This window comes from Colobus angolensis, unplaced genomic scaffold, assembly GCF_000951035.1.
Source record: "Colobus angolensis palliatus isolate OR3802 unplaced genomic scaffold, Cang.pa_1.0 Scaffold7, whole genome shotgun sequence".
NCBI lineage: Eukaryota > Metazoa > Chordata > Mammalia > Primates > Cercopithecidae > Colobus > Colobus angolensis.
Window position 1 is genome coordinate 15,122,799 of NW_012120709.1, and position 12,843 is coordinate 15,135,641.

General features: G+C 40.3%; 1 protein-coding gene across 1 annotated transcript in view; it reads left to right on the forward strand.

Annotated features, from left to right (window-relative positions):
• DDX10 (DEAD (Asp-Glu-Ala-Asp) box polypeptide 10) overlaps window positions 1-12,843 on the forward strand; it is a 285,003-nt gene that overhangs the window by 33,562 nt on the left and 238,598 nt on the right. The window contains exon 10 of the mRNA XM_011926680.1: window positions 9,073-9,171. Coding sequence (XP_011782070.1) covers window positions 9,073-9,171 — 99 coding nt within the window. The remainder of the gene's footprint in view (window positions 1-9,072; window positions 9,172-12,843) is intronic.

The following is a 12,843-nucleotide window of genomic DNA, read 5'->3' on the forward strand; positions in this document are numbered from 1 at the left end:
ATGATTCCACTAGGGGACAGCAGAGGCCAAACCTTAGCATTGCACACTCACCGGTTGCAGCTTAGATCTTAGAAAAGAGGAAGATGGCCACTAGTTAAAATCTGTAATAACTTGTGAAGAGTTCGTGGCTGGTTGTGGGAGAATACTGGTACTTTATGGAATAGCTAATGATAATTTTTTTAATAGTGTCTTTAATTGCTTTGTGAATTGAAATAATAAAAGTAAAAAGACAGTTTTCATGAGCATTTACTTTCCAAGGGTTACCATGTGTACCTTAGATATAAGATAGAAGCCATCTTTGTTAGTGAAAATGATTTCTTTCATTCCTTTAGCTTACATTTGTGAAGGTCTACAGTCTGCTCCTTGTAGATAGTGGCTGATGCTTCTTTACATGACCTTCTGCCTTTGTTGGTATCTAAGATTTAAAGGTTGCATAAAAGGTCACAGCAAATTTATTTTGCATATTGAAGCAGTGAGGAGCTGGGGGAGAATATAGCCAGTATGGCTGTAGGAGTAGATAAGGAGGGCTGATGTTTCTTAGGAGTCTGTTTCCCAGGCATCCCTTGGGAATATTTCTTAGGAGTCTATTTCCCAGGTACCCCTTGGGAATAGGGGTGCCCCCACTTTGTTCTCCTGTCTAGTCAATGTAGCAGGCAGTGTTCCTTCTAAAACATAAGTCGGATTATATCACTCCTCTGATGGCATACCATTTCACTCAGAGTGAAAGCCAGTGACCCCCTGGGCCTAAACTATTAATCCCTTTCCCTCCGGTTTCCTAGTATTCTCCCCTTGTTCTCTGTGCTCCATACTGGTCTTGCTGTTTCTTGTATGTGCCAGGCATGCTTTTGCCGGTAGGGCCTTTATACTGGCGCTCTGTCTTTTCTGCTGGAATGCATTTTCCTCAAGTATCCACATGCCTGTCTTCCTTACCCTCCCCTACCACTCCTTTTCACCCGGCTCGACATTCCTTTTTCCAAAGTCCTTTATCACCTTCAAATATACTAGAGTATTTACTTAGTGTATTTTTACATTGCTTTTCACCTTGATTGTAAGTTCCATAAAGGCAGCAATGTTTGTCTAGTATACTGATATACCCTAAGTGCTTAGAACAGGACCTGACATGTAGTTAGACATTTGAGATAGTGATTCAGACTCACGAATCAGATCTTACCTAATATGTTAATTATCCTAATATGTTAATTTATTGTTGTGTAACAAATTGACCTGTGGCTTGGTGGCTTAAAGCAGTAACCATTTATTATCGCAATAACCATTTATTATCTTGCAGCTTCTGTGGGTCAGGAACCCAGCCAGTGTGGTTCATCTGGGTCCTCTGGCTCTCAGTCTATCACAAGGCTGTAATGAAGGTGTCACATGGTCGTTTGAGGTTCAACTAGGGTTGCATTCATTCTCAGATTTATTCACATAGTTGTTTCCAGATTCATTTCCTCCTTGGCTGTTGGTCAGAGGCATCTCTCAGTTCCTTTTCTTTCTTTCTTTTTTTTTTTTTTTTTGAGGCGGAGTCTCGCTCTGTCGCCCGGACTGGAGTGCAGTGGCCGGATTTCAGCTCACTGCAAGCTCCGCCTCCCGGGTTTACGCCATTCTCCTGCCTCAGCCTCCGGAGTAGCTGGGACTACAGGCGCCCGCCACCTCGCCCGGCTAGTTTTTGTATTTTTAGTAGAGACGGGGTTTCACCGTGTTAGCCAGGATGGTCTCGATCTCCTGACCTCGTGATCCGCCCGTCTCGGCCTCCCAAAGTGCTGGGATTACAGGCTTGAGCCACCGCGCCCGGCCTCTCAGTTCCTTTTCATGTGGTCTTCTTCACAGGATAGCCACAACATGGTAACTGACCTCATCAGAGAGGGCAAATGATAGCTGAGGGAGAGGAAGATAAAGCAGTAATGTCTTTCATGACCTAGACTTGGAAGTCGCAGTCCATCTTTCATGTAACATCCCGGTGGCTGCATGTCAGTTCTATTTCTTGTTGGGGTACTACACGAGGGTGTCAATACCAGGAGGTGCAGATTATTGGGAGTTGTTTTATAAGCTGCCTGCCACACCCAACATTGAATTTTACCACTGATTACAAGGATAAAAGCAATCCTGAGGTAGAGGTGAAATAGGAAGAGGTGTGGGATCTCCATTATAGCTCCCTGGTTATTTTCTTGCCAAATTAGGGCAAGCTCTGGCCCAGGTTAACATAGAAGACTCTAAATAATGTGTAGCTTAGATGGACACTTGAATAGATGGACTATTTGTATACTTGGTTACAAAGCCCACCAGAGAAGCATACTTTCAAATCCATAAATTGTGAACAGCCGTGGTACATCCTATTAAAAGCCTCTCATAGGTGAGAACTCTCACGTAGCAAATGTTTGTTTCCCTGGAGATCTGTCATTAATGTTTTCTAGGAGATTTGACCATATCACTTTTATTGGGGTGTAGAGAGCGCAGGGCATCCTCTTTCCTACCTCCCACCCCTGTACTACACAGAGAAGGAGTAGACTGTGGTTTAGCCTTTTACTTCCCAAACTCAGTAAATATTTGTATGAATGAACTCTAGCTCATCGAACAACTCATGAAAGAGGTTCTCGTATTAGGAAACTCTTTCTCAGTGACTTTAAGGTAGATTATGTCTACAATTTCTCAGTTTAGTAAGTATCAGGCCTGGGATTTATGCTTAGGTCTTTCTGACTCTAGAACTCATTCTTGCCAGTTGTGCCCTGATCCAGCTGTTTACATCTAATGGATTACATCTAATGGAGCAGCCCTGCTGCTCCCATGCAGGGCTTCTAGAATGCATGAGAGCCAGTTACTGGGAGAAGAAAGGTAGATGTCTTTAAATTTGTTGACATTTGTGGTCATGAAGACAAACTAAGAGTGTATGCGTTTTCTTTCTTTGGACTATGAGAGATAGACATCCTGTAGTTGTTCCATCACTGCCTTTAGAAAGTCAAGAATCTGAGGTTTGAATTTGACTTTGTCACCTAATGACCATGTACCCTTGGACAAGTCTTTAACTTCTCTAAGCCTCGGCTTGTTCTCTGGTAAAATGGGGTTAATCGTATCTAACTGTGTTATTTCCTGGAAGGATAATTTTAGGTAATATCAGTACTGCTTTCATTTGAAGTTTCTTTTTATTCTTAATCTGTTACAATTTAGCCTTTTTTTTTTTTTAAAAAAAATCTTTTCTGGAGACAAAGTTGATAGAATTTAATGATTTCTACCCTTTCTCTGTGAACCCCATAAATCCTTGTTCTTAATCAGTTTGCTAGAAGCTTTCCATGCAATATGTATTAGCCAGCTTGGTTTCTTTCTAATTACTTACGGTGAACTTCATTTGTCACTGTTGGGCCTGACATGGTATACCTGTGTGTTATTTGAGGTCTTACGGTGTAGATGACTTTCTTTTCCCCAGAATATTTCCAAACCTGTTCTTTTTTCCTTTTTTAAATCTAGTATAGAATCTTCAGACATTCTGTAAGTCAGAGATAACCTTTTTCCTGGAATAAGGTCTCCTTTGTACCATGTTGTGCAGGAGGAACAGAACAGGTGAACTCAGATCCCTTATGGCTGTCTTTCTGCATGTGCATAACAGACTGCACTGTTCTCCCCCAGTGACATGAAATCTTGGGGATGGTTGTCACAGGTAAGGCTGAGGTACGGGGAGAATAGAAGGAGATACAGGGCAGGAAAAAGAGAGGACTGTGCAGTAGTAGAGCATAACTAACAAATGTCTCCCTTTCTCCACCTCTTGATTGTTGTATTGTGAGCAGTGACTAGCAAATCACTAGTCAGAGTTGTAGTTTTAGATCCTAAAGGGACATAAATCAGTCAATTGTATAATGTAGAAATAAGAAAATGTAGTAAATAGTGATTTATTTTATCTGAAGTTACACAGCTAATAGTATAACAGGACTAGAACCCAGTTCTTTTGACTAAATCTGGTGTTTTTTTTTTTTTTTTGGTGACTGAGTCTTGCTCTGTTGCCCAGGCTGGAGTGCAGTGGCGTGATCTTGGCTCACTGCAACCTCCGCCTCCTGGGTTCAAGTGATTCTCTTGTCTCAGCCCCCCAAGTAGCTAGAACTACAGGGTGCGCCACCACACCTGGCTAATTTTTGTACTTTTAGTAGAGATGGGGTTTTACCATGTTGGCCAGGCTGGGCTTAAACTCCTGACTGATGATCCATCTGCCTGGTATCCCAAAGTGCTGGGGTTACAGGTGTGAGCCACTGTGCCTGGCCAAGTCTAGAGTTTATCTGCTAATAAAGCTTCTAGTGTTCACTCACAAATATTTGTTGTGCATGTGTTAAGGACACACGACAAATGTATACATGTCCTCAAATTTAATAATCAAGATAAGGAAATATACTAATATTAGTAGTACTAGGATGTATGTTAAATGAGGTAGGAGTGAAACAAAAGATGTAGGTCTTAAAAGCATTGTTTTTTAAAAAACTTATTTTTAATAACTTGTATTACAAAAATAATGCTTATTCACTATACAGATTCTAGACTATAATGACAAAACAATTAAAGTCACCTAAAATCCACCACTTAGAAATGTTTTTTTCTTGTACATCTGTGTATATTTTTTCTAGTTACAAAAATGGGATTGTTATAAATAAACTTTCTGTAACCTGACTTGTAACATGGAGAACCAGGCTAAGAGAACTGAGGGTGGCTTGGAACTTGTGAATGGCATATCACAGACCATGGTAGGACGATAGTGGAAAGGATGAATGAGCAAAGTTTAAGGGACAATTAAAGACCCAACTAGAATGGAGGTGATGTGTTGGAGAATCTGAATTTGAGTAGTTAAAGATTATTAGCTTATGGGTAGAAGGCAAATTATTGCCAGAATGGCAGGGCTTTTTTCCTGCCTCTGGCTCTAGTTTGTTTGAAGGTTATTTCAGTGGAAGAATTACCTTGTATACCCAAGCCAATGGTCTGGATTCCTGTTTTAACTAGAAATACTAGTGAGTTGCAGGATGTGGAGATAAGCTTCCTGATATCAGCTAGACAATCATGACCAATCTGTTGAGTATTCTTGTTTCTGGAGGGAATCCTGATATAACTGAAAAAGTAGTGGATTTAGAAGTTTAAAGTCTCTGATATTTAGTAAGTAGCTGATTTTAGGCCAACCTCCTGGGCGCTCAGGAATACTGTTTTGTATTGCTACTTCCTGCTGGTTGCTTGCTTTCAAGATCTGCAAATTTATATATTAATACAAAAAAATTCTTCATAAATTTGGAAGAGCTACATAAATTCAGTATTGATATTGATGGCGAAAATGAAATTTTGTTTCAGATGCTTTTTATCAGGTGGCTAGACTCTTTTTTTTTTTTTTTTTTTTTGAGGCGGAGTCTCGCTCTGTCACCCGGACTGGAGTGCAGTGGCCGGATCTCAGCTCACTGCAAGCTCCGCCTCCTGGGTTTATGCCATTCTCCTGCCTCAGCCTCCGTAGACTGTCTCTTAAAATAATTTGTCATGGTGACTAGTTAATAATACTGTATTGTATTCTTGAAAAATGCTGACAGTGGATGTTAAATGTTCTCTATACAAAAATGATAACTCTGTGAGGTGATACATATTTTAATTAGCTAGACTTAACTATTCCACAATGTGTATAAACTCTTAAGACATCATGTTGTACATGATAAATACAATTTATCAATTTGAAATAAATATGTTTTGAAAACAAATATGTCTAAATGTAGTTTTGAAGTGTAGATCTTTTTTTTTTTGAGACGGAGTCTTGCTCTGTTTGCAGGCTGGAGTGCAGTGGCATGATCTCTGCTCACTGCAACGTCTGCCTCCTAGGTGCAAATGATTCTCCTGCCTCAGCCTCTCCAGTAGCTGGGACTACAGGCATGTGCCACCATGTGCAGCTAATTTTTGTATTTTTAGTAGAGTCGAGGTTTCACCATGTTGGCCAGGATGGTCTCGATCTCTTGGCCTCGTGATCTACCTGCCTCAGCTGCCCAAAGTGCTGGATTACAGGCGTGAGCCACCGCTCCAGGCCTAAAGTGTAGATCTTTTGAAGAACACTTATTTCTTATGTGTTTAGCCTTGGGCCTTGAATATTGCTTTTGAAATCTAAAAGCTCACTCATGGGTAAACAGACTGTATTCTTGCAAGCATTTTTTTAAAAAGTGAAATGTACTTATGCCTTCTTTTAAAAAGTGCTTTTATTCTAGAATAAAAGCTTACTGGAGAACTTTTGGTATTAGCGTGTGGGAGATAACTTGTGGTTTATGTTGTTTCAGGGAAAAGATGTGTGTAATGTAAAATAGGTAAAATGGCCAATGATCTTTTTAATAGGTAGTTGCCTTATGGATTTGACTTTGGGTATTTTCCATTTTCCATTTTCCATTGGGAGTCTTTTTCTTCTAAAATTCCGCTGTTGCTATTTGTCTTAACCTTGTGTAGCCTTCTACATATATTCTGTTAGCTGAGGCTTTAAAAGGTTTGATCATGGACCCTTTGTGACTTTAGTCTTGACTCATCCTCCCAGGTTCTCCCTGGGAATGAGTAGATGAGATGAACAGAGGTGTGACTAGCCTTATTATTCCTTTCTAGGAGTCAGTTGGAACATGAGAGAACATTGAGTGAATGCCTTTTTGATCTCCTAGGTTCTCTTACCTCTTTGCCACAGTTCTTGCCCTATGTAGATTTGTGGGCCTATTTATTTCATCTTGCCATCCCTGAACTTGAATGTAGAGTATTAAAAGGGTTGACTGTTGCGTAGCCCTCAACCCACTGTTCTCCTCCTTCCTAATGGTTCCAGACAGAATAAGCCTTTCTACTTCTGAAGGTAATTCGCTTAACCTCAAGAGTCTGGCTGCCTCAAGGGCATTTTGGAAGTATACTGCTTAGGAGTTAGCATTAACTGATTCCTGTCCTCTTTGGACCTGTAATCTTTCCTTGGTGGAGTCTGGGAGCTTCAGACATAACGTCTGTCCGTTAACTTGTCTGCTCAGTGTGTCACCTCACTGCTTCATGTAGTAGTAAATGCTGCCTTCACACACGGTTTGGTCCCATACTGCTTAGGGGTCTGCTTTAAATTCATGATTTTTTTTAGTGAACGAAGATGAAGTGAGTCATATTATTCTGTGTTAAAATACTATGAGGAAGGTATTTGGTACTAGTCTTTCAGTTCTAAACAGATAATTGGTGAAAGTAGTAAATTGTATGTTCAGCGTCACTCTGTCCCCTCTGTTGACTAGAAAAGCAAGTAGGCATGAAGAAGATGAAAGTATCCAATGGACTCTCAAATGGTGCCTTAGCCCATGGAAAACTCGACTACCTCATCTATATCCCTTCCCCTAATGTCAGATTAATTCCTAATTATTCTTTAGGTCTCAGTTTAGATGTTAGTTTCTCCAGGAGTGCCACCTCTCAGTATTCAAAGCCAGTTTTTCCTTCCAGAATTTGATGACAAAATTCTACTTACATATTGGTGGTATTCAGTCTCTGTATGCAGAGACATTCTGGGGCCTCTGAAAACAGGCTCTAATGTACCTTTCTAGCAGTCTTTCCTGCTGTTTGTGTACCCTGGCTTCAGTGGAATTTCTCTTTTTCTTGTTCACTCTTTAATACATTTTCTTTGTATTTTCTGGCTTCCACTCCCTTGTTTATGCCATTCTCCTCCTTTGTAGTACCTTATTCTCTTCACCACTTTAGATGCTAATGACTTCTGGCTGCATGGCTGGTTTAGTCCAGTACTGCCCAGGGGGACAGCTTTAAACTCTTTTCCATCTTCAAGGCCCACCTGAAATTTCATTTCATATTTTGTGACGTATTTTTGTTTTTCTCTGGCTAACCCCGAGTGGCCTCTTTTCCTTTCTGAGTTGGTGGTGTTTATTGCCTATGGTTGTCCTTTTGCACCTACTTATTTACTGTTTTGTGACTGTTCTCTTGACTCTCTTGCCTGTGTGTGTGTTTTTTCTAGTTAACAGGAACATTAGATCACTGGAGACAGGGATTTTCATCTTCTGTTTCTTTATGTTCTTTACAGTTTATGCCCACAACAAAGTTTCTCAGTAAAAGGTTTATTTGCTCCTCACATTTTACAGTATGAATCCCGGTGAGATTCGTTTTGAGATTTTTTTCTTCTTTTTATTTAAAAAATTTCTCCTAGTATCCAATTGTGTTCTCTGTTTTACTGCTTGTATGTAATGGCTGACATTAAGGTATTGGGAAAATCTGTATGCAAGTAGCACAAGAAGCTTAGTAACTACAGGATGTTTTGTGGCCCATGTCAGTACAAATTTCTGAAGATGCAGCATGGAATAAGATCTCCCCTCCCCTCCCCTCCCTCCCCTTCACGGTGTCTTGCTCTGTTGCCCAGGCTGGAGTGCAGTGGCGTCATCTCAGCTCACTGCAACCTGCATCTCCTGGGTTCTAGCAATTCTCCTACCTCAGCCTCACTAGTAGCTGGGATTACAGGCACCCGCCACCACGCCCAGCCAATTTTTGCATTTTTAGTAGACATGAGGTTTCACCACGTTGGCCACGCTGATCTCAAACTCCTGATCTTGGGTTATCTACCTGCCTCGGCTTCCCAAAAGTGCTGGAATTACATGCACGAGCCACCGCGCCTGGCCGAACAGATCTATTTCTTATAACTAATGGTTCAGGACGATTTTACTTCCAAGGTGTAAATAAAACCCCCAGGAAAAGGAATTGTTTTTTTTTTTAAAGTATATATTGGGTGCCGTATTTATTCAGAGATTAACTTTATTATGATCCTCTAGTGGCTTGAGTGAGAAATTGTCTCCTTGTTATATGGATAGAGAGCTATTTAAGAAAATCTCTTTAATTGATTTCTTTCTTAGAATTTAGATCATCTTCTGTGGAACAGCCTGAAAGTCACTAGGAATGATAACTAGTGATGAAAATGATATGAGGTGTTCAGAGTCCTAGTTTTCTGTTATTAGAGATTAAAAGCCAGTCTCTGATATTTAATGGTTAGATGAACTGGTTTCCATGTTTACTATTCATCACACTGTTACAATGTAAAATGCAGATTACATTGATGTGTTAAAGTTTTTGTTTCTTTTTGTTTAGGTACAAAGAGGATGGTGAAGCTTTATTAATTTTGCTTCCCTCAGAAAAAGCTATGGTACAGCAGCTTCTTCAGAAGAAAGTACCTGTGAAGGAAATCAAGTAAGACCTACTTGTTGTCTTTATGTTTTTAGGAAAATGAGGGCATGAAATTGTTATGCTTAATTATGTGCACCTAATTCCCTCCTCCCCGTAATTTTTTCAACTGCCTGGTTTGACTTTTATCAAAAGGCTCTTTTTAGAACAGTTTTAGGTTCACAGGAAAATTGAGAGGAAGATAGAGTTCTCATATAGCCCATTCCCCGAACATGCACAGCCTCTGCCATTATCAACATCCCCCACCAGAGTACACCTGCTACAATTGATGAACCTACGTTGACGTTTTTCACCAAAGTCCATAGTTTACACTAGGGTTCATTCTTGGTGGTGTCCACTCTGTGTACTTGCACAAATGTGTAATGATGCATATCTACCATTTTAATATCATACGGCATTTTCACTGTTCTAAAAATCCTGTGCTCTACCTGTTTATTCCTCTCCCCTCCCCCTGAACCTCTGACAACTACTGATCTTTTTAGTGTCTCCATAGGTTTCTTTCCAGAATGTCATATATTATAGTTGTAATTATACGGTACCTAGCCTTTTCATATTGGCTTCTTTCACTTAGTAGTATGCATTTAAGGTTGTTTTGTTTTGACCTTGTTTATATAACCAACTATAGCCTGGTTATAAGAAGGACAGACTTGTATTGATTTTATGCAAATAACCAGATTGGCATAAAAGCTAGTAAGTTGTCTGAATTCTGATGGGTCAGGGAGAATAAGGTGCTATATAAAGAATGTCATTTATAGGTTACTAAATACAAGGTTAAAGATAGATCAGGAAGAGAAAAGATCTTTTCATTCCCTTAATAAAAATATGTAAAATCACATCAGTAATATTAAAACCAAAAAGCCACAATTAGATTCTTGTCAGCAGTTCCCTTAATCTTAAGTCTTATAACTAGTGGATATTGGATTAACGTTCCAACCTTTGAAAGGTCTGAAGGACATCTTTTTTTTTGAGACACGCAGACTGGAGTGCAGTGGCATGATCTCGGCTCACTGCAAGCTCCACCACCCGAGTTCACGCCATTCTCCTGCCTCAGCCTCCCGAGTAGCTGGGACTACAGGCGCCCACTACCATACCCGGCTAATTTTTTGTATTTTTAGTAGAGACGAGGTTTCACCATGTCAGCCAGGATGGTCTCGATCTCCTGACCTCATGATCCACCCTCCTTGGCCTCCCAAAGTGCTGGGATTACAGGCGTGAGCCACCACGCCTGACCCTGAAGGACATCATAATTGCTTCCAAGTTCTGGCAGTTATGAGTAAAGCTGCTATAAACATCCATGTGAAGGTTTTTGTATAGATGTAAGTTTTCAACTCCTTTGGATAGATATTACCAAGGAGCATGATTGCTGGGCCAGATGGTAAGAATATGTTTCATTTTCTAAGAAACTGCCAAACTGTCTTCCAAAGTGGCGACACCATTTTGAATTCCTGCCAGCAATGAATGAGAGTTCCTGTTACTCCACATTCTTGCCAGCATTTGTGGATATTCTTTATCAAGGTGAGGAAATTGTCCTCTATTCCTAGTTTACTGAGTTTAAAAAAAAAAAAAAAAAGGTCATGAGTGGATATTGGATTTTGTAAAAAAAAAAAAAAAAAAAAAAAAAAATTTTTTTTTAGTCTGATGAGATCATGTGATTTTTTTTTTCTTCTTTTTTAGCCTGGTGATGTGATGGAGTACATTAAGGTCTTTTTTTTTTTTAAATGTTAAACTAGCCTTGCATTCCTGGGATAAATGTCACTTGGTTATGATGTATAATTATTTCTGTACCTTGTTGGATTTAATTTGCTAATATTTTGTTAGATTTATACCTAAGTGTTTCATTTTTGGGAGTGCTATGTAAATAGTATTGCTTTTAGTTTCAAATTCCACTTATTTGTTGCTGGTAAATTGGTGTTCATAGTATTCTTTCTTTTCTTTCTTTCTTTTTTTTTTTTTTTTTTGAGGCGAAGTCTCGCTCTGTCGCCCGGACTGGAGTGCAGTGGCCAGATCTCAGCTCACTGCAAGCTCCGCTTCCTGGGTTTACGCCATTCTCCTGCCTCAGCCTCCCGAGTAGCTGGGACTACAGGCACCCGCCACCTCGCCCGGCTAGTTTTTGTATTCTTAGTAGAGACGGGGTTTCACTGTGTTAGCCAGGATGGTCTCGATCTCCTGACCTCGTGATCCGCCTGTCTCGGCCTCCCAAAGTGCTGGGATTACAGGCTTGAGCCACCGCGCCCGGCCTCTTTTCTTTCGTTTTTTTTTTTTAGACAGTCTTGCTCTGTTGTTCAGGTTGGAGTGCAGTCTTGCAATCTTGGCTCACTGCAACCTCTACCTCCTGTGTTCAGGCATTTCTCATCCCTCAGCCTCCCAAGAAGCTAGAACTACAGGCATGTGCCACTGTGCCTGGCTAAATTTTGTATTTTTAGTAGAAATGAGGTCTTGCCATGTTGGCTTGAACTCCTGGCCTCAAGCAATCTGCCTGTCTTGGCCTCCCAAATTTGTTCGTAGTAGTCTTTTTATCCTTTTGATGTCTGTGGGATTTGTAGTGATGTTCCCTTTTTCATTTGTGATGAAAACAGGAAAGTAATTAACTTTTGTATAGTAATCTTCAATCTTATAGTCTTGCTATAATTGCTTATTAGTCTAGTAGTTTCTTTGTCCATTCTTTTCGATTTCCTACATAGATGATCATGCATCTGTGAACAAAGCCAGTTTTATTTCTTTCCTAATCAGTATGCCTTTTATTTCGTTTTCTTGTCTTACTGCATTAATTAGGACTTCTAGAATGATGTTGGACAGCAGTGGTGAGAGGGGACATCTTGATCTTAGCAGGAGAGCTTCCAGTTTCTCACCATGAAGTATGATATTAGCAGTAGGTTTTTTTGTATTTGTTGAGGACTTTTGCATCTATCATGAGTGATATTGGTCTGTAGTTTTTTCTCCCCTGTAATGTCTGTGTCTGGTTTTGGTATTAAAGTGATATTGACCTCATAGAATGAGTTAGGAAGTATTCCCTTTGACTCTGTCTTCTGAAAGAGATTATAGGAAATTGGTATTTCTTTCTTAAATGTTTGGTAGAATTTATGGGTGAGCCCATCTGGGTTTGGTGATTTCTGTTTTGGAAGGTTATAAATTATTGGTTCAATTTCTTTAATAGATAGTAGCCTATTGAGAGTGTTTACTTCTTGTAAGATTTTGTCATTCAAGGAATTGGTCCATTTCATCTAGGTTATCAAATATGTGGGCATAGAGGTGTTCATAATCTTTTTATGCTTTTTTTTTTTTTTTTTGAGACGGAGTCTCGCTCTGCCGCCCAAACTGGAGTGCAGTGGCCGGATCTCAGCTCAGTGCAAGCTCTGCCTCCCGGGTTTATGCCATTCTCCTGCCTCAGCCTCCCGAGTAGCTGGGACTACAGGCGTCCGCCACGTCGCCCGGCTAGTTTTTTTTTCTATTTTTTAGTAGAGAGGGGGTTTCACTGTGTTAGCCAGGATGGTCTTGATCTCCTGACCTCGTGATCCGCCCATCTCGGCCTCCCAAAGTGCTGGGATTACAGGCTTGAGCCACCGCGCCCGGCCGTAAAAATACAGTTTAAAAGATAAAAAGCATACCTGCATAGGGCACTTACCATAGTGCTTGCAGGACTGGAAGTTGCTCTGGGTGTCAGTGAGTGGTGCGTGAATG